Source organism: Panonychus citri, unplaced genomic scaffold (genome assembly GCF_014898815.1).
Source record: "Panonychus citri isolate SS breed McGregor unplaced genomic scaffold, ASM1489881v1 Contig00144, whole genome shotgun sequence".
In the NCBI taxonomy this organism is placed as follows: domain Eukaryota; kingdom Metazoa; phylum Arthropoda; class Arachnida; order Trombidiformes; family Tetranychidae; genus Panonychus; species Panonychus citri.
The window spans coordinates 255113-277480 of NW_026515549.1; the positions used below are offsets into that span (position 1 = coordinate 255113).

The window sequence follows — 22368 nt, forward strand, 5'->3', positions numbered from 1 at the left end:
AGGCGAAAAGCGGGAATTTCAAAAAAGAGAAAACGAAAGAAAAAAACACCAGATGGCAGGAAAAGTTCGTCGATTTTCAATTTAATGGAAACTAGTTGATTCTTTACTAGAGATTCTTAATGTTACTTTTGTATTACCTGTTGATGTTGTGAAAAGAGTGAATCGAGAACTGTTGCTCTAGTTTTACTTTTTTATTTTGTTCAATCAACATCATAATAATTTCATCTAAATTTAGTTAATTAACTTTCATTTTTTCGTAATACAAAAATCCAAACTTATTTTGCGCGTTTCCAATCAAAGTGACAACTCAATCCAATCTCAATTCCTTGGACTGAATCGACTTTTGTTTAATTAATCAAGTAAATTAAACGTTAAGCCTAAAAAAAACAATCGAAAAGCGAAAACAACGAGAAACTAATCATCTTCATTTTCCCCTGGAAATACAAATAATCATCAACGTAACTTAAACTGTTGCTTAATTAACTATAACGTCATTTCCGTTAACGTTGAAAATTAAACAAATTGATTCTTCAGGTGTAAACATCATTCATCATAATTTCCCTTGGTGAGTTTCAATTGTTTTAATTAGTTTTTAATTGTTAAATCGATAAGTTGATTTGAATCTCGATCATATATCAATTGTATGTCAATCACTGTCAGTAACTTTTAATGGGCAACAATAAAATACAAGAAAATGTAATATCTTAATTAAATCAAATATTGTTCGTCTAATTAAATAGATTCACCGAAACATTTATCTTTCATTATCATGATAAGAATAACGTTTTCTTGTTTTCTAATAATAATCCAATTGTTATAATGAAGTTTTTCATGTTGATTGTCATTTCGTGATAGTCCAATCAGGAAAAACTATTTGTTTGTGACAGTGACTTATTAAACTGTTTCTGGTTTGATTATCACGATAGCAAAATGTTGTTACAATTAACATCAATTAATTGTCTAAATCACCAATGAAAATGTTACAAAACAATGAAAGGAAGTGATTATCATCATTCAACAGTCACAAATATAAGTTTATCATTTGATGAAACTCATTGCAAACAATTGATAATCCTAATTAGTTAATCTAATGTTTTCATTGGTGATTCTTTTTCTCGAGGCTCTTTCAAAGCGACGAGTAGATTTGAAATTTAATTAACATCAATTACTTTTGAATATTAATTGCGTGTTCTTTAAACAACTCATCTTGAAAGGTCACCGAAATGTTGACCACTTAGATGACCTTCTTGAAGAAGACAAATGCAATGTTACATTTCATTGAAATGTTAAGACAAAAAATATCAAAATGAAACAAATGTTATCTTAATGTTGATAATATTTGCAGCCAATTGCCTTTGGTAATTGACTTTAATCAATTATCTGAACGATCAGCAATTGGTGAAAATGACATAAATATTTCCTGAAAGTTGAAAGGTGAAGGGTAAATAATAGAAAGGGCAATGAGGTATTAAGAGAAATGTGAAAGCGAAGGAAACAAATCTAATTATGGTGATTACTTGAGAGATGATACTAATATTAATCTAGTAATTGGCATCAGAAACCATCGAGAGTTTGAATCGAGATCATTAATTAGCATTGAAATTACCTACAATTAAGTGAATTGACTAATTTTCAATCTAATTAAGGCAAATATCGGTTAATCTAATCTAAACAATTGATTGCTGAATGTCACTAGATTAACGGCTGATAAAATCAAAGTCTCAACAATATTGACATCTAATCATCATCAATATCAGACAATTAAATATCATTGTAATAATCTAAATTATACTTGCAAGTAATTGTTTCCTTTTTTCTTGAATCTCTAATTGATTATTGCCTCATAAACTATTGCCTTGATCATTACAATGAAAACGGATCACCTTGCGTAATTAAATTGAATTAAATCAACTCTTTTCAATCAATTACAATCATTAATTGTCCAGTTGAACTTTAAATAACAGTAAACTTACCCGATCTCCAAGCAATTGCCTCAATTATCTTCCTTTTTTTGTTGATTGTTATTCAAATTGAATTAAATAAACTCATTTTTTTCTAGTTTACTGATTAATTAACTGATTAATCACTCATTCTTTAAATAAATGAAAGCAAATGAACAAATAAAACAAAAGAATGAGAAAGAACAAATTAATTGAATAGACAATCGAGAAAAATTTTCAATCTACTTACTGAGCTTCCATGAAGGTTTAATGATTTAGTTAATTGTTAAAAATCATGTAACTTTTTTTCGCACTCAACTAAAGTTATTGTCACTTTTTCCACTAAACTTTATTTTTATAATCAATTAACAGCTCATTTTGATTATCACCTCAATTCAATTTAAACAAATAAGTTACAGAACCACAATGTTGTTTAATTTTCAACAATTATAATCATAAACTTACCAAGTCAGTTTAATTTTACTCAATTGTCATCAACATGACATTAAATTTGAAGAGTCCACTAGATTTAAATGGTTCATAATTTAGATTAATAAACTTCCAATGTCCAATAGAAAAAATCACTTGAAGTAAGAATTTAATTGTCAAATTCGTTACTCTGCTAATTTCGAGGATGAGATAATTCAAATCATCACATTGCCTCTTAATCCCAAGAATACATTAATTCACTGAGAACAGACCAAATAGTTTGAAACTTTAATTGTAATTAAGTTGAAATTTCAGCCTTTCTGATTATCATGTAATTGTTGAAAACTAGAACCAAGAAAAAGTTTCTATTGTTTATAAAATGCTTATTTATTATAATACTAACAAGCCTTTTTTTTATTGCATATTAAATGAAACCAAGTTACCATGTTAATAAGTGATTGTGGTGGTGATAATAAAAAGTTACAAATGACCAAGAAACTGGTAACTGTTATTTTATTCATGATAATTGAACCTGTGATAATGAACATAAATCAGATTTAGAATTATGAGTTTTTAGTCTAGAACTTTTCTCCAGCTATTATGTTATGATTATTTTAATAACAAAAGAACCACTTGAATATAAATTAGACTTTGAATTGTATTTTATTTGAATTTGTTGAGACACAATTGAAAAGACTATGAATGTTATATCAAATGGAAAAGGTTGAATAACAGATAAAACTCTGGTCCACAATGAGAAACTTATCGGTATTATCATGGTGATAAAATCGTTTCAAGTGAAACTTGTTGATCTACTAATGTTTATAATATAAATTCAATAGTCTCCTTGTAATTCATGATGTGATAAATTTTAAATTTCAAGTTTTCTAGTAATCAAAATGGTGAAAATGAATTAATCAATTCAGTTATTCTCAATTATAACAGTGATATAACCATTTCATGTTTTTTTATATGATTGTAAACAAGATTTTGATTGTTCATGAATGTTTATTGAAGTTAATCATTTGATAATTATGAGTCGATACATGAAAACATTTTTAATTAGTCTCAACAATAGTAATTGATATTTGATCATAAAAAACTTGATTATACTGGTAGACAGTTGCATGTAATTCAGATTAATATTATTACAAATGCAACAATTGAATATCCATGTTAACATTTGCTGCTTGTTTTTCAGCTCAGGTAAGATTCAGCTGCTTCATGAATGATGAGGAACATTTTATCTTGGTAAACAATATTATTTTCACCTTTTCTAACCTAATCAATATTGAAGGTAACAATTATCGTCTCTCTCTCTCTCTCTCTCTCTCTCTCTCTCTCTCTCTCTCTCTCTCTCTCAATCTATTTAGGTTTTATTTTGTTAGAGAGTTGGTAGAGACTCTTGATATCCATAGTTCGTAAAAAAAATTTAGATTAACAACACTCTTGATAATTAAGATCAATGGTCAACTTAGAGTATCGAAAAAATTGATTAACTTAGTAGATATCATTGATAATTACTGATTAATGGTTAACTCGAATTGATGATCTTTCTTCAGATCATCTGCATGATTGATATCTTGATGATTTTTGACCGACAATCAGCATCATAATCTAAAAGTAAAGTAAAGTAAGTTTTCTGTCTAATCAAAATAAACTCAGAAAACTGAATGAAACCTCATCTAAACTCTGCTGTTGCGATTTAAATTCAGAAAGTACAATATCAAGAATCAAGTTTAATAAGATTACAATAATGAAGAGAAATAGAGTAATATTAATACTACAGTGTATTAAATTGTATTCATCTGAGACTACGCTTAGTTTAACAATGAATTACGAGAAGCGGCATTTCCAGTGCTGTCTGAGTTCTGACAAAAATGGTTCAATACAATAAATTGTATTCTTTATGAACTTTACTCTGATTATTTTGCATCTAATTTGATTCAACACAACAACGAGTTTAAATATTCAATTGATGAAATATTCACAGTTCATCTTAATCAACAATAAACAATTGTTATCGAATTTCAATTTTCGTGGTTATATTCATAGAAACTTTTTCTTTTCATTTTGATTGGAAATCAAGGTACTGGAAAAATAAGTTCTCCGTTTCATGAGATTGATTCTGAAAGAGACAAAAAGTTCACCGTGTTTTTTTCCACAGAGTTCGTTCATTTGTTTGATTCTCTTTCTTTATCTGATAATTTAATTCTATCTTGTTATAAGATCGCCAATTAAAGCAAAAAGATTTAAATTACTAGGAAAATAATTGAATTTTCAATCGCGATGAATAAAAATTAAGTTTAGCAAATAACAAAACGGTAACATTAGTTTTTCGGTATTATTTTTAATCGATTACTGGATACGTTTGGTTGTAGATTAACTTTTAATAACCTCAACATCAATATAACAAAATCTAATCGATTGATTGGTGCAATATTAGTTTGCATGATAAATTTCAAACTCTAACCAGAACAAAATTCTTTTGTGGCTTAAATGGTATTACCATGTAACTTGAGCCAATCTGATGCTCTTTCTCTGCTGGAATTCCCGATTTCTTTTCCTCTTCTTGTCTCCTGTTGAGTTTCATACCTCATTCTTTATCATTTCACTGCTATTAACTGAATATATGCTCATAATTTGGTATCAAATCAATGTAATTGCAATAGATAGAGGTCATTGCAGAGACAAAATAACAATGATCATGTAAATAGACCAAGTATAAACATCAACACATTATCTCAATCCAATCAACTAGTGTTTTATATCAACTAATGCTTTAGTATTTCATAAGATGTGCAACAATATAAACAACAACAAGTAAACCTCATACTGTGGATAAGATTATAAAAGTTTCCCTGTTCAATATACATGGTGATATTGATACATAATCGTGAATGTGCAAGATGTAATATCTTTCACCATGATAATAAACAATCAAAACAAAATATGTTGACATTTACATGGATTGTTCTTTATCAATATTCTGTTTTTGATAGCAGAAATGTTTCGTAAAGATTGTTGATATAATTTTTCTCTCACCAAAGAACTTGTTTCAACTCGAGAAAATGGGATAAAGCAAATGAGGAAGAAAAGAGAATACTAATTGTTGGATGATTAAGATGAATTTTTATTAGAATGATGATTTTTTTGTGAATATTGACAAGTCTCAGTTTCTTATCTCATCGAGGTTACAATACTCTGAACTATTCTCACGATTCTCAAGGGGTTGAAGTGAAAACCAAGAACTCGGCTCTCGTCATCACATCATTTCAACCAGAATTTTATCAGCATCTATTCATCTGTTTCATGTGATATTACATGTTTACACAAACGAATAAAGCAAACTAACCATATATCACATATGCTATTCCTCAGCAAACCAAAGATAAAAGGTAATTATAATTGATGAAATAACCATCGAAAGTATGATTATATTACCTCCATCCTTAGAATTAAAAAATTGAAGAGATGAGATTAATTATTGTTATTACAACTTCGACCTTTGGTCAAATCTTTTTATATTGGCAAAGCCTCGCCTTTAGCTCTTGCTAAAAGCTGAATACGATGAGAGATACAGTGTGAGTGTATTAGTGAGAATTTGAGTTTCGCTTTTATTAATCATGTTGATATAATCACTACCTGAGAGCATCTTGACAATTTGTTAATTCTTTGAGTGAAATGATGAACAAGAAGAGATTCAAATGATTTGTAACCAGAGGACAGATTATGTTTTCTTTTTCATTAAGGGATTAAACTTAATCACGAGATAAATAATAAACTTTTTTTTCTTGCATCGTAATGATGGAAGAAAATTGATAACGATGATGAGATGATGAGATGATATGATAAGATAAATTGTTCGAGGGAACATTTAACCTGGAAAATGGATACAGCAATAGATTGATTGTAATGTGATCTTCAGTCTATTGATTCAATTTCATTGGAAGAAATCAGAGTGATTGAGAAAAAGAAGTAAAAATAAGATTGAAAAAATCCATCAAATACAAATTCGAATTGGAGTTCAAATCGGTTTCTCGTTACCATTTCATGTTGAGCCAAAAAATGGAATAAGATTGAAAACCAATTACATTGATTATCAAACTATTATCTAACAGAAAAATAATAGCGATCAAATCTGAGGTGGATTAGGATCAATGTCGATGGTTAATTAACAGAATTAATCATTAATTGATCAAAAGTACTCTGTAACTTCATGAAGAAATCTCATGAATCGAAACAGTAAAGCAATCCATTTAACCTGTAGGTTGATTCCTTTCAGTTGATCAATTGAAATTGTTGTTCTTTTCTGGTTTATTCTCAAAATTTCATAGTTTCACTGGCTGCTCGTTCGCCGTTTATAAGAGTGATTTAATACTTTCTTGGGAGATGAGAAGGAAGAAAAAGATTTAATTCAATTTGATGATGGATAAAAGTGAAAATACTAAAGATGAAGCGATGGAGAAGTAAAAATTGTTACAAAAAGGCCAAGAAAAGGTAAAATTATTCACTTTCACTTGGGACATAACTCCTATTTTTAGATTTCGTTATATTGTCAAAGTGGAAAAGTTCATGTTTACAATCAGCAGAATATAGAAAGTTGATTAACTTTTAGTCATTCATATCATTTGACTCTTTGACTTTAGTTATTAATAATAAAGTAAAAATTAATCAGTTTCTAACCTTAAGTTGAATGCTAAACGATTAGCAATTGATTTCAACTCAGTTCACTGAGACTGAAAAAAAGAAAACCTCAAACTGTAAATGAATCGGATTCCATAATTTTAGTTTTCATCTTCCATGTAATTTAAATCTCATGTGACGCTTTGTCCCCTTTTATTAATCTAACATTTTATTTACACATTAAACTTAATTTAAACCATGTTACTATTATTATAACATTAGCATCTTTGAGTAAATTGTATTTCCATTTTTTTCTGAATTCAGAATTTTTCATTTTTCACTTTCAGTGTTGAGTGTTAAATCTATTATCTTATAAGCCTCTTATTGAATTAGATTTTGATAATCAACGGTTACATCAGAACGTACGTAGGAAGAGATTTTTTCATTCTTTTCCGAAATATCCATGAAAATGTAAACAATAAGAACAATGAGAACAATAAAAACAGCGTTTGGCTCCAAACAAAAAGCGTTCGAGTGAAGTTTTTGTCAACAGGAGTCAAATGTTTAGAGTTCATTTTGATGCTCGGCGATCCTAAAGTAGATTTTAGAAGATAAAAGAGATTCAAAGGAAAAGTGTTTCAATCATAAGAACCTCAAAAAGTCATTTTAAGAATTCAAAATCAAATATTCTTTTATTAACAATTCAAATCGCTGGGATGTTCACAGTCGAAGTCAATATATATGTAATGTTTTAGATTATCTTCAATGTCGATTTCTTTCATTTTCGATGTTTTTTTTGATAGAAGCCTTAATTTAGATAAAGTTCTTAATCATCACGATACTTTTTACATCTGACGAATAGTAAATCTTATCATCTATTAGTAAATCGCTTGATATTCCAACACCCATTCCAATTTTACTCAATGAACTTGATAGAAACACTGAGAAACCGAACTAAGAAACCGAACTAAGAAAGGGATGGTAAATCAATATAATCAAATGTGCTTTAATATGAGTCAAAAATTTTCTATTTGAATTTAAAAAGATATTCTCTGCTGATTGGTAAGGTGTGTTTACATTAATCTGTTGCTAGAATAAAGTGTAAACAAATAGCGAAAAGATAATCTCTTTTTTGTGTTGCAGATTAAGAATTGAGATTAAAACCAGTAACCTTTATATTCCGTTTGAATATGTTAACTCAAACGTTGTGCTCATTTTGATTCTCATGCCCATCAAGTGTCTGCAGCTTATATCTGGTTTATCCTGAAAGTTTTTATTATCTTTCTGCTGATACTGAACTGATAATGTCAACCTTAAGTATAATAAGGCTCAGGAATTGAGTAAACAAGCAATAGGATTGATGACTGGCCGATAATAAATTATTTGTTTGTTGTTTTTCATCAGCTGACCAGTTGATTTTTCCAAAGGTGTTAACATGGCAAAGAATATTTATCCTGAATGATTAATAGTTCTCACAGGAATTGATGGATGCAAATAACTGCCTGTAAGACACACGATCCTTGTTGTGGTTCAAACAGAACATGTTGATCCGTTGGATAAGAAGAGAAAGAGAAATGTATAAACTCCTCTGAGATATTTTCAATAGTTCGAAGCATCTCGATAACTTATCATTCCATGTTATCACATTTTTCATTTTCTCCACTTTCAGATGATTATATTTTCTTTACGAAATGTTTGTTTCCATGTTTATCCTTGTCTGTCAAATTTTTCTTTTATTGATATTTCGCTTTTCATCTTCATCTCCTCACAATCAATAATCATATCAAACCTTTTTAAACATAATAAAAAGTTTCCATTGAGAGTGAGAATTAGAATATTTCTTCCTTATTCCATCCAAGGTTAAGTTGATTGAAAAATAAACAGAAACAAGAAGATCGAAAGAGTAAAGATGAGTAACAAATGTGCGATTGATTAATATCAATAAAATATTAATAATCATTTTATCCAAATTCTATTTTCACTAATATTTACTGAAAGTATCTCTACATTTTTCTAATCAACAGTTATAATAATAACTCTTATTCTTTGATAACTTTCAACTCCCACTTCTTGACTTTTCAGGTTCTGTTTCATGATAATATGATTTATATTTGTGTGGGAACCAGAACGCAAACGTTTTCTCCATGTAACTGAAAGATTATCGTTTTTTTCATTTACATCAACTTATTTTATCAACATTTTCTCTTACATGCTTCCTTTTTTATGCAGCTCTTCAATGTGTGGGCAACTGATGATGGATATGTATTCATATTGTGATAAATAATGAAGTATATTCATAGATTATGATTGCTTTTTTCAGCATGGGTCAAGAATCAACAAAATTCCGTTTTTTCTCTCAATCTTTCCAGTAAATTTGACTTCTAACGCAATAACTCAACTTGAATTCTATGGAAACTGAAATGGCTTTGGTCAGTCAGAATTGGGGCCTTACAATGTCAATAAATACCAATGGATTTCATGGACAACCTGATTAGAGAAACTTTTTCATAGTATTATAGAAATGGATTGAATCATGTAGCCTTTTCAATGGAAACTTGTTGAAAGGGAAACTTGAGTGAAGAAAAATAGAAATGAGAAACAATTGAATATTGATGATCCATCTCTCTACTTGTAGATCTTAATCATCAAAATGAAAATCTTAAAATTCGATGAAAAGTTTCGATGTTATGTAGCCATAATTCTGGTTAAATCGATTGAATAGTTGGAATTGCCTTTGGTAGAGGTTTTTGTTCATTGAGAAAACAATTCGTCAATATTAAGAACACACCAAGTTAGAAAAGAATAACAAAAATTACAGGTAAATAGAATAATCTGATAAGATGAACAGAAAAGTTCAGAATAAACATAGAAGGAAGATAAGTTTACAATCTCTATCATCTTGATTATCTAAATCTTATTATTGTCTTCATACTTAAATGTGCTTACATTTTATTGGAAAGGTAAAAAGTAAATCAATCAAGAATCAAAATGATTCGTTTTTCATATTCATTTGATTTTGTTTTATTTTCACAATTTTGGTTTGTTGATAGTTTTTTACATTTATCTTAATGCAAAAGAAAATATATTATCAGATTAGAAGAGAAATACCGACAAACGTTGAGTTTCATTGTTCAAACGTCATGAATCCATTCACATGATCACTGGGAGTGAAAACTCCCGCAGTGCGAATATTCAAATTTTATTATTTCTTTTTCCAGATATCACAAAATTGCATCATTATTTATGAATATTCTTTTCTCATTGAGTTGCATTGAGTCATTAGTTAACTCTTTTTCTTATAACTAGATTTTTCATTCGAAATTAATGTAATTCCGGCTTAAATTACCAAGAGCTAATGATTTAACTCGTCTACCGTTTATTATTTGCTACTTCAAGAGACTCGTTTGTCTACCATGGTGTCAAATCTGCAATTGTCTAGATATTTTTTCTTGAACGAAACTGAAACTTGAGGTTTCATGTTTATTATTAACAGCAGTCTATCTACTAGAATGAGCCTTTCTATACTAATAATCACTGATTTCTCACTAGTCAATTAAAAACTATGTTTTCGTTTATTGTTGTATTTAAAAACTAAATGATTCAATGCCAACATTGTTTCTCTGAATGATTGAATGAATGAGATGAAAGTTCACGATATTAATAAATCTAAATATGAATACATTTAATTTCATCAGGGATTTTCAATGAACTGCTATTCTAAGGATTCAATTTACCCTTTTAACTTTTGTTTGATACTCATTCCAACGAGATGATAACCGAGTTGTTTTAATTACGATGATGGTAAAGACTTACCTTTTGGGTGAACAAAAAAAACTCAGGAAAAGATAAACAAAAAAGATAGAAAATAAACAAGCAATATGAAAAAGAAAAAATCGATAATAAGATAAAACGAGAAAAGTTCTAACTCGGACAATCTTGTATTCGTCTAAATCAGTTAATTTCATCACAATGCAAATGAAATCCAATTGTGCTGCAGTTAAATAGGATCGATAATCATTTACAGTTTTGTATTCTTTCTTAGTCCAATCAAGTTTCCTAATCGCTTTGCATTTGGATAGTTAATCTCTCGATTCGTCTTGACTTGAAAAATATTAATAATCTGCTATGAGCAGAGATTCATTGGGATTTAAGAGTTTTTCAACTGAAATGAATAAACTTATTATTCCAACAATTCTCATCCGAAATGTAATGTGAATATAAACTTGAGATATGATAAGTTAAATGGCCCGAAAATCATTAGAAACATTTACTATTATACTTTGTTACTATTTCATTTGCAGAAATATGAATCCAAAAAGTTGACTGAAATAAGAAAGCAATAGATTGTATTGTTCTTATAATCATTTTAATTACGAGCTAATTTAAAGACTCTAAACTGATGATGTTTTCTAGTTAAGTGGAAAAGGCTCATTTAATTGGCCATTTATATGCAGCATGTCAGCCCTAATTTAACCTGATTCACCCTTTATCTCAACATCATCCCTGTCATCTCATCTTTTATTTACATTTTTCATCTTTTTTCCTGATGACATTAGCCCATTATCCTTAATTCAGCTCATCAGAATCTTTGTCTACTTTCAAATTGGACAATTTTCTATTTACAAACATTCTTAGTGTCATCTTAATTCAGTATGATTACTCATCACTCTTGCTAATAATGATATTATATTTTTTACAGAAAAAGAAAAAGTAAAAGTAAACGTAAAAGAGTTTTACTTTTCCATAAAATCTTTTCTTAAAATTAAGTAAAACTTATGGTGGAGAGAATGAAGAAAATATCAAGTAATTGAAAGTTATTTCTATTATATTACATGGGAGTGAATTTACTTCATTCTGATTCATTTGTATTTCTCACCTTGATTGGATTACCTTTCCAACTTTCCAACTTTATCATGTTTACCGTTATATTTTCATACATGTTTAAAAATTCAAAATACTTCTCAAAATGATTTAACTCTCAGCTACCTGAGGATTATAAGACATGATATTAATAGTAATTGATTTATCTCTTATATTTTAATTTAATAGCATCATTAGGATATAACAATTATGTTTTTCATTAATTTCTTGTGGATTTACTTTAATTCTGATAATTTTATGTCGTTTCTTTTGCTTAATTACCAATAATTTAAGCAGAAAAGTGAAAAAAGTGTAATACTAATCATATATCACAAGCTCTTAGTCTTGATAATGATTAGTGTTTATTATCACTCATCGGATACACGAAAAGTAACCATTGTAGTTTTTGCAGATTATTTCTTAATAGTTATGATGCATCTCTCTTTTCATTATGTTTGAATTAACATTTGTCTCTGGTGATCAACATAAATTGCGTATTATCATCAATTTATTTGATTGTTCATTCGAAAAGGTGTAATAAGAATGAATAACCTTGAATACTAATGATGCTCACAAAATGCTGGTTACATTAACACCAAGATGAAATATTATCATTAAAATGTTATAATTGAATAAATAATCGAGTTAATTGTCTTTTTCATTGTGTGTTTTATATTCAATTGTAATTATTTATTGTTCTATCTCATCGTTTCAGAGATTTTGATTTATGTTTATTGTTTTTTTAAACAGATTTTTATCAAATTGAAATGTTCTTTAATTATCAATCTAAATTTGATTCATATCAAACTTTTAACTGGTTTGATTCAATTTCTAATTCTTATGGGGCTAACACTAATTCTCATCTCATTTATTGTGACCATCGATATGATCTAATTACTTGATACACATCTAAATCTTAATTTCTTTGACCATAATCCATTCAAGTACAAATTGATGCAAATATTTAATCTTAAACAAGATTGATTAACAAATCAACTGTATCCTTATTGAGATGAAAAGGCAAATTAATCTATTTCTCATTGATACTTATTCGTGGTATCGGTTAATTAGATTGAGATTGACTGAACATTGCATTGGATCAACAACTTTACTCACATCTTACTTGTTAATCTTATCAGTAAATAATTATATCACTAATGAAGATTTCAACTATTGATTAGATTATAAGTGTTGATTAAGACTATGGTCAAGTATAAGTCAAGTTGACCAATTTTGGAGGGATGACCTTCCGTGATTGAGTTTCACTGGAAAAGAGTAAATATTTATTGACATGATCTTAATATCTGATTAGTACATTTGGGACTAAGAAATTTAGTTAATAGAAACGGTAAATGACCGGATAAGAATTTGAATGAGATCAATTTGACAATTAATTGTTCTTAAATGTCTGAAATAAGAAAGTTAATTGATTAAAACTTTCACTTTGGCTAATCAAATCATTTAATTGTGATATTGAAAGTTTACAATGTTTGAAGAGCAAAAGTTAATAATAAAAGTCTCAAGATTGAATGTGAACTTGCTGATTAGCCGGAGGCTATTTAAAGTGTGGCTTATCATTTAATCATTTCGAGACAATAAAACTTAATGGTGAATGTCAATCAATTTTTATTGTTGACAATCAGTTTGATGAGCTTAAAATGACCAGAAACTTTGTCAATATCACTTCAGGTTAAACCTAAGCTACACCATTGAATTAGTAGCATTTAATTGTTTTCATGTAACAACAATCGTATTACAAATTTCATTTATTGAACAATTGAATTGAAGTCTTAAAATTAATTTTCTTAAATCACTTGAACTTCTAGAAGAGATTTTACTTTTCAGATTCTTTCCGTAAATCTGATTAACTTTAATTCTTAGATTCTAACCTAGGACATGATTACGACTTGATTATTGCTTCATGAAGTAACAAGAGATACGAATCAACAACAGAATCTTCATTGCAATCATGATCGAAACGAGGGATGAAAATTTCAAAATTATTTGACAGAGAAAAAAAATGATAATTCAATTTCTAATAATATCACTGGTTGAATGATGCAAAGTTTAATCAGATTAAAAACTCATCAACGAATAGTAAGTTGATTAAGGATTTCCAATGAAAATCTATTGATTAATTAGCAGAATTTGCCAACTCTCATTAGACTTAGAAACATCACCCACCATTCTGATAATTACCTCAATTCTCTCGGTGAAGCAAAGACTGAATCTCAGACCTTTTCTTAGCATTTGAAAGTCAATTAAATTGTAAAGGTTGAAACTGTTGATTAACAGGTTACGGCAATGTAAACACAAATTAAAGTTATAATTAACATGAGATATTTACCTGTCAACAGCAATTGAACCAATTTAAGGTGGACCAAAATCATTCTCATGTCCAGTTAATTTTTCAGCCTCTTATTTACTCTGTTTGTTGTCATAATATTTCAATAGACTTGAGATTATTTTCGCCCGATGGTCAAATGATATGAAAAAGAAGATGGAAATTTATGATGATATTGTCAAAAGAGATGGAAAGATGGATATTAACACAGAACGAAACTTAATGTTCTTTGTCAATAAGTTTCTTCATCCTATTGACATGTAAAAGTGAAGAAAGAAGTTGAGGTGATTGAGAGGAACAGCAACAAGTTATTCAAATACTATTATCATGTTATCCATTGAGTATTTCTTATAATCTTCTCTATTATATTTCCTTTTCCTCTATTGCACGTGACTTGATTGTAACATGTTTGTTCAATTGAACTTATTAATTCTTAATGAAAACCTTCAAGTTAACACTTTTTTTTTCTTATGGCATTTGCAGCTTTTGTTGATTGTCATTAAACCATGAAAACAGTTACGACTTGTAATACATTTAATAAGTTAAACATACAGAAACCATCGGTATAATCTAATTTCCGGGTTATCTGGTTATCATGTTTATCACTCGAAATAAGCTCATCAAGAAACTTTATCGAATTGACATTTTTTTGTTTACATTTCGTTTGATCTTAATATCAACAAAATTGTATTCATATCACATATAAGGCAAGTTACCTGTAAATGTCTCGTACATTTGGTTGATACAATTGGTTCTGTTCAAATTGTAATCAACTTCTTGGCTCTTTGCGATCAAGAAAAAGCTATTCTGTCGTTTCTATTGTGATATGATAACAATTAATTTGAAGGAAATCAATTATCCCTCAATAAATGATACAGTTAAAGGAGAAACAAGATAATAGTAAATAATTAACTCTCATGAAAACAATATGTATCCTGTGAGGAAATGAATGTTAACCTAATTTATGTTTTTCTTTTCACTTTTGATTTTCTAGGTTTTTTTAATTGCAGTGATTTCCGTTGATTATTTGCTCAAAATTCACCATCTAATCATCTCAGTCAATCTCAATGTCTGTTAATTGATAACAATTACCAAGTTTACATTAAGTGTAAAACAATTGAAAGTTAAACCATAACATTTAAATTTCAGTTTCGTGCAAAAATTTTCACTTGATCTTGAAACTGCTCAATCTAATTAATTGAATGATTAAATTACGCCAATCAATGTAATATTAATCACCGAGAGCACTTGATTAGTATTAATAATTGATTGTTGATTAGAATGTAAGTTTTATAAGAGTTTTTTTGACACGAATACAAGAAATTAAATTACGATAAACTAAATTGGTTATTAATCTTAATTCTATTAGATTAGTTTGTAATAAAAAGATATGAATATTCAATTAAAACAAGATGAATGGCTGCTTAGTATGTCTATGAGTAGAAAAAGTGATGATAAAGGGATCGAAAGTAGGAGGAAGATAAGAGAAGGATGAGGAAGAGAAGGAGATGATATTGATGAAGAAAAAAAGTGTTCCAAATAAGATGATAAGAAGAAGAGAATTAACATGAAAAAGTAAAAAAGTTGATGATAAATGAGAAAAACATTCGATGGAATCATTGACGATGAACATGAAGATAAATATATTCGCATTATTATTTGTCTCATGGGGATTGGAATGAAAATATTTTTCATATCATTGAAGTTTCATGTATTCACGAATAAGATCAATCCGGAAACAGATTCAAGAACGATCAAAGTATCAGGTATAAAAATTCAATTCTCTACTCAGCATTCGTACCATTTCTCTTCTGAAAGCAGAATGAGAATTGAAGAGAAATGGAAAAGTAAAGTGAAAGTGAAGACTAAAGGAAAACATGAGATGATTCCAATTCAATGGATTATGTTGATTCTTGTTAACCCTTCGCTTACTTGTTAAATGTATCATTAGTAGTCTGTCTGATTGTTTGTTCGCCATAATTAGATACATAATATTGGATTTATACCTTTTGGGATATTCCAAGTATCTGTTATCATGTTATCATCTTATCATCTTAAGCTCGATTCCTGTCAATTGCTCATTGATAGTATTAGAGTATCACAACAATAAGATCCCATGTAAATGCTACAAGATAATTGATGAGCTAATGCACTGAATGAAAAGTTTATTGCTTAGTCTCAAGTCTTTTGCATTTACTTTTTCTGGTCAATTCTATTGGTAAATTAGCCTTACGATGCTAATTCCCACTCATCTCTCTAATCATCTTTATCCTCATCTCAATCTTCATCATTCTTTCTTATTTTGAAACTTTCGAATCAACTATAAATACTCTGGATGCACATTCGATCATATTATCAATTGATTCGTTTCACTTTTATCTCTCTCTCTCTCTCTCTCGCAGTCATTATTTTTCTCTCATTCATTAGATTATCTTGTTTTCTCTTTTAATTTATCTCTTTTATTTACTCTCATCAATTCTTTGTTTCATCTTCATCACACTCGCTCACAAATACAATCCAACCATCTTCTATCTTAATGGAAACAACTCAATTGTTTGACTCATCTCCATGATCCATTGATTATCAACACTTTATTATCAAGATAAACTGTTAATTTGCACAAATAATTAACTTCTTCTCGTTTTTTAAATGTGTCTTTTGCAATAATTTGATTGGTCACGATTGTGATTGAATTTATTCAGATTAAATTGATTAAATTGATCAATCTGATAGTAACTTGACTGTTTTTTACTTCTTCAACCATCTTAATATCATTATCATCATTAATACTCATTGTACTTGCATCATCAATAATGTATATTATCATTATCTCATCACCATAATCACACAGAACTACACAGAGTTAGATTGAAAATTTGATTGAAATTGATTGTTACCTGAATATTATTAGATTTTTTTTTCTTTTCTATAACTAAATGTGTGATTGAAATGATTGTGATGATCAAATTGAATTAGGATAAAGATGAAAAGTAAAAACTACAAACATATTTGTATTTACATTTGACTTTATCAACTTATCAGGAATGAATTGTGATCGGGAAAAGGTTATATCTAATTCTCAGCATGAATCTATCATGAGATTAGATTGAGCACAATAAAAGGTTAACGATAACGTCCTAATGATATTTTCTGTAAGCTTAATGGTTAGTATATTTCAATTTACGATCAGTGATTCACTTCCGCCATTTTAAATTATTATGGTTTCATGTTACTCGTAGATGGACAAAATAATCAAAAATTAAAGTTAAATTGATTATCAAATCAAAGTTTAACTAAAATTAAAGGTTAAAGTTACGGACCAATCAATTGATCGATTGATTAATTGTCTTAAAAGACTTTAGTTGAAATTGTCAATAGACTTGATTATTGATTCAGTCAATTGATTCAATTATTAATTAGTCGTCTGGTGTAAGTTCAATTTCCAATCATGTTTTCCCATGAACGAGGTTTTATAAAAGAATCAACCAGGCGATTAGATGGATTAATCCCCATGATATGAAAATGCTATTGAAATTGAAACTTGCATCAAATTTCAAGATAATCTCATGTTGATCTGATTCACTAATCCTTTTTAAACACATTACATGAACATGAGCATTAATCAAACTCAATGTTTTTCATTTGCTGAAAATTGATAAATCAGTGAGCCGATACAATAATTAATCAACTGTTCAGTTATTATTATAATAACATTGTAATTGAAATAACCTCATGAAAACATGGGCATTAATTTTGATTTAATTTCAATTATTCATTTTGTTTCCTCTTAATCAGACATCAGAACTACTTGTTCCTCCTCAATTATTTACTCACTTCTATTAATAGAAATTTCTGAAATCTATTTAATTCTGATAGTATCTTTAAATTAATCATCTAAATATTTAAAATGTTCAATGCTAATATATTAGTTTTAAATTCATCGATTCTATCTAAATTCATATTGTTTCATCTCCTGAAAATCAACAATTCTCATGCAGTAATCAGAAATTATTTGTAATTCTAAGGGATTAGAAAAAGATATCAGTTTATTCAATAAATTAGATTCTGTGTCAAGTTTGCCTTTTCTTCAAGTCAATGAAATGTCTCGAGTTAACTGAGACCGAGAGGTCAGAGGTTATCAGATTAAATCGCTATCGGTTTATTAAGTAATATATTTGATAACCTTTTCAAGTCTCGTCATGTGACTTGAATGATTAAAAGATTTGATTAAGTATCTGTCTCATTGTTTCATTTAATTTGATTTGTTTAGTTGAACAATCAGAGATATTTGAACATGTTAATCAAAATCTGTAAAGTGATTACTGTGTGAATATAGAGACTCTAAAATCAATTATCAACTGAATGGTCATCTTTATGGTCACACTAATTTGGTGAAACCTTTTAATGGACAATTGCAAACCTTGACCATTAATGGTCATCATAATAAAATCTATTGGCTTCAGTTGAATTGACATTATTGGTGCTAAAGTAATAATCATTATCTTCATGACAAAGGTCATCACAAGAGATGAGCTTTACAAGCAGTTTGAATGATCACAATTCTATGAAATCAACTAATACATGATATAAAATGAAAGAGAAAAATATAATCATCATCATCAACTAATTGTGTTATTGTTTTTATCTATTCTCACAGAATAACAAGTTAATCGAATCAAATCTGACCGGAACTTTTATATATCTTCTTGGTCAGAAAAACAGTCAACATTTTGCAAGAAAATTGGCAAGATCAGGATTGGAAATAGTAAACAATCAACTTAATAACTTGATAATTAAAGAATAATCAGAAATATGAAATCAAGAAAGATTATCTCTGGACAAACTGAAGAGCCTGGTAACCCTCTTGGCGGTGTTAGTATCTGGAGGGAACAGCAAACTCAATTAGAGGTATGGACAGTTGATTATGTACAATCAACTGATTAAATTGATGGAAATCATCATCATCATGACTGCGGAACAATTTCATTTGATAATAGAGTAATAACTTTTACTAATTGACTTTCTTTTTCTTTTTCTCTTTCTCTTCTATTCTGGTCATGATATTAACCATTTTATTGATGAACTACAAACAAATCAACAACATGGACACATCATAAACAATAATAATCATCATATCGAAAAAAAAACCATTTGTCTGATGCCAATTTTTTTCTTCGAACTTTTCATCTATTCTCTGGTTTTTATCATGGAAAATTATCTCCCATTGAACTATCACCTATGATGTAAAACATTGTTTCTTGAATACTGTAAACACTGACCACTGGCTATTATTTTCTCGATAATCACTGATTACCAGAAAAGTCTAAGACTAATGAGAAAACGTCGAGGAAACGGCGATTCTAATATTGAATCAGTGAATCAAAGTAAATCAAAAGCTAACATTAATTCAGTGAATTCAAGTAGCAGTAGCAACATAAATAGTAATTATAGCAACAGTAGTAACAGTAGCATAAGTAGTAATTGTAGTGTGAGTAGTAATCTTGATTCAAATAATAATATTAACCAATCAAATAATTTAACAATGAATAGAGTCGATGATTATGAGCATTCAGTGGCTGATGCAAGTGAATCAACAGATGATTCGAGTTCAATGGGAGATGATGTTGACAGAGCTCGTAAGAGAAACCGTTTATCTCCTATTGAGCCAACCAACTATATGAATGGTTCATCCTCGAATACTTATTCACATAACAGTCAAGGTCGTCGTAGAAAATCAACAGTTTCAGCTCGTGAACGTAATTTACGTCGACTAGAATCAAATGAACGAGAACGCCAACGAATGCATAGTCTCAATGATGCTTTTCAATCTCTTCGAGAAGTTATTCCTCATGTTAGATTGGAAAGGAAATTATCTAAAATTGAAACACTTACATTAGCCAAGAACTACATCATGGCGCTGACCAATGTTGTCTGTGAGATGAGAGGTGAGCAATTGCCTTACAAGGGACTTGTTCAATCACCTGATCCATCAGATGGAAGTCAGGATGCCAACAACAATGGACTCATTGAATGTCAAGCTATTGTTAAGAATGAACTTGCAATAATAACCAATTCAGCTGATTACAAGATTGAAACAGCAACAACAAACAATAATAATAATAATAATGATCATGAAAATCACCCTGAACAACAACAACAACAACAATCAATGGTGAATGGAATGGCCATTGAATCATTTAATTCAAGTATTGTAAATGAAACTGATTTGAATGATGTTGATGATCAAATTGGTGTTAATGTTGGAGATATAAGTCTTCTCAATGTATTTAAAGGATCATCACAATCAAAGTTGGTTAATTGTTTTTCTGGTTTACTTGCTGACGATAATTTGCTAACTAACGGTAAACTTGAGCCATCTTTAGATCATAAAACGATTCTCAATTTTTCTGATGATCTTTAACAATTTGATCATTTTAACTAATTAATTTAAGTTTCCTGTTTTTTATTACTTTTAAATCATCATAATGAATCCTATTAATTTGCTGCTTTGCCAGTAATCATTTGCCATTAGTTTAATTGTTTCCATCGTCACATCATCATCATCATCATCATCATCGTCCTAATCAACAACCTCTTCATTATCATCATCATCATCATCATTATCATTATGATTAACGTGTGTTTTTATGATTAATCCCTTGACAACCGTATACATGTAACAACGTATTCATCTCAGTGAATTACAGTTTAACCAGGAAAACAAATAATTGAATGATGAAAAATCTCAAAGACAGATTTCAATTGTTAACAATTTACCAAATCACCATTAATCACTTCAGCTTCATCATCTCAACTAATATAATCATCAAACTGTAATCACTCACTGACACACATAAACCAACATTACTTATCATAATAATAGACATTCTAGTTTAATGATTAACAATCACATTTTGAAACTGAACAATTAACTAGATCATCATTGCAATCATTCCCATTGATCAATTAATTTAATCATCTTCCAGATTCATTCTAGTTAATTCCTTAATTATTTAAATTATTCATTTGGTGCATTCCCTTTAATCACAATGAATCAAAATTATGTTAATAAAAATCAATCAATAATATTGAGCTCATATTAATCTAAGTAATTAGTTTGCATTAGAAAAAATCTAACCATCGATAATTGTTTATTTCCATTAAATTATTAAATTGTTAATCTTTTCAATTCCTCTTAATTATAATAATTATATCATGTACTATGTTTCAGATGAATTCTCAATCAGTTTAATTGATTGGACGAGAAATTTTTCCTTCGTTTTTGTTAAATCATTTCAATTCTGCTTCTAACTAATCACCATTAAGTTAATTCACTGCAATACTAAAGGATTAAACAATACCAAATATCCAAAATTTAATCCCCTTGATTGCTAAATTGATTTAATCACACTTTTAAGCGGATCTAAGGATTCGGTTGAGCGAAGGGCACATAAGCGAGAAGTTTTCGTTTCGAAGATGAACCTTCCATGTGAAATCAATAAAAGAATTTTCAACAATTAATGACGAATTGTGATTATCTCGAAAATTCGAAACCTTAACAATCAACATAATCTAATAAAAGAAACAGATCAAACTGCTTAATTATCAACAATTTATCTTTTTTTCGATAAATCAATAAATGGTTTAAAACGATAAGTTGATTAATTTAAATTCGCTTGTTTGACTTCACTAATTTGAATCTATTCCAAAATAGTTGAGATTAAATTTCTTTCGCGCTGAAGAAGAATTAATTCTAATGGGGAAAAGTTTAACTCTAAAGATGATTTCGAGGAAATGGAAACTCTATAAAAGGGAAGCTTTTCTTTCCAGCGCTCATTTTTACGGCGACTTCGTCTTATGTGTATCCTTTTCTCTTTTCCATGTATTCAATCGTAATTTCTTTTAAACTGTGATAAAATAAGTACCAAAGTGTTCCAATGGAAAAAGAAGGTTTCGAAACATGGTCCCTCGAAATTGGTGAAGTTTCGCCGAAAATATTCGAAGATTCTTTTGAATTGATTGCAGGAAAAATTTACGAGCCTCTTCAATACATTAAGATAAACCATGAGGATAACACTATTATCGATAAAGATGGAACCTCCAAAGATTCTGAACTCGAAAGCCCAAAAACCCAATCGGAAAAAGAACAAAAAAGATTTGGCGTTTTGC

General features: G+C 28.9%; 2 protein-coding genes across 3 annotated transcripts in view; one reads left to right on the forward strand and one right to left on the reverse strand.

The window, feature by feature from the left end:
- Positions 1–22368, reverse strand: part of LOC128396387 (trafficking protein particle complex subunit 13-like) — a 110715-nt gene that overhangs the window by 25901 nt on the left and 62446 nt on the right. The gene's annotated exons all lie outside the window — the stretch shown is intronic.
- LOC128396388 (putative uncharacterized protein DDB_G0277255) lies at positions 122–21336 on the forward strand. 2 transcript variants are annotated; one of them, XM_053356957.1, is made up of 3 exons: positions 122–565; positions 18857–19107; positions 19517–21336. In XM_053356957.1, the coding sequence occupies exons 2-3, from the start codon at positions 19012–19014 to the stop codon at positions 20618–20620; spliced, it is 1200 nt and encodes a 399-aa protein (XP_053212932.1). In that variant the 5' UTR covers positions 122–565; positions 18857–19011; the 3' UTR covers positions 20621–21336. The 2 variants fall into 2 exon arrangements, with proteins under 2 accessions (XP_053212932.1, XP_053212933.1); XM_053356958.1 differs by having other exon boundaries at positions 19522–21336.

Coding starts and splice junctions, on each gene's coding strand:
- LOC128396388 (XM_053356957.1), top strand. CDS start 19,012: ATGAAATCAAGAAAGATTATCTCTGGACAAACTGAAGAGCCTGGTAAC. Junction 19,108..19,516: donor AACAGCAAACTCAATTAGAG/GTATGGACAGTT, acceptor ACTGATTACCAG/AAAAGTCTAAGACTAATGAG.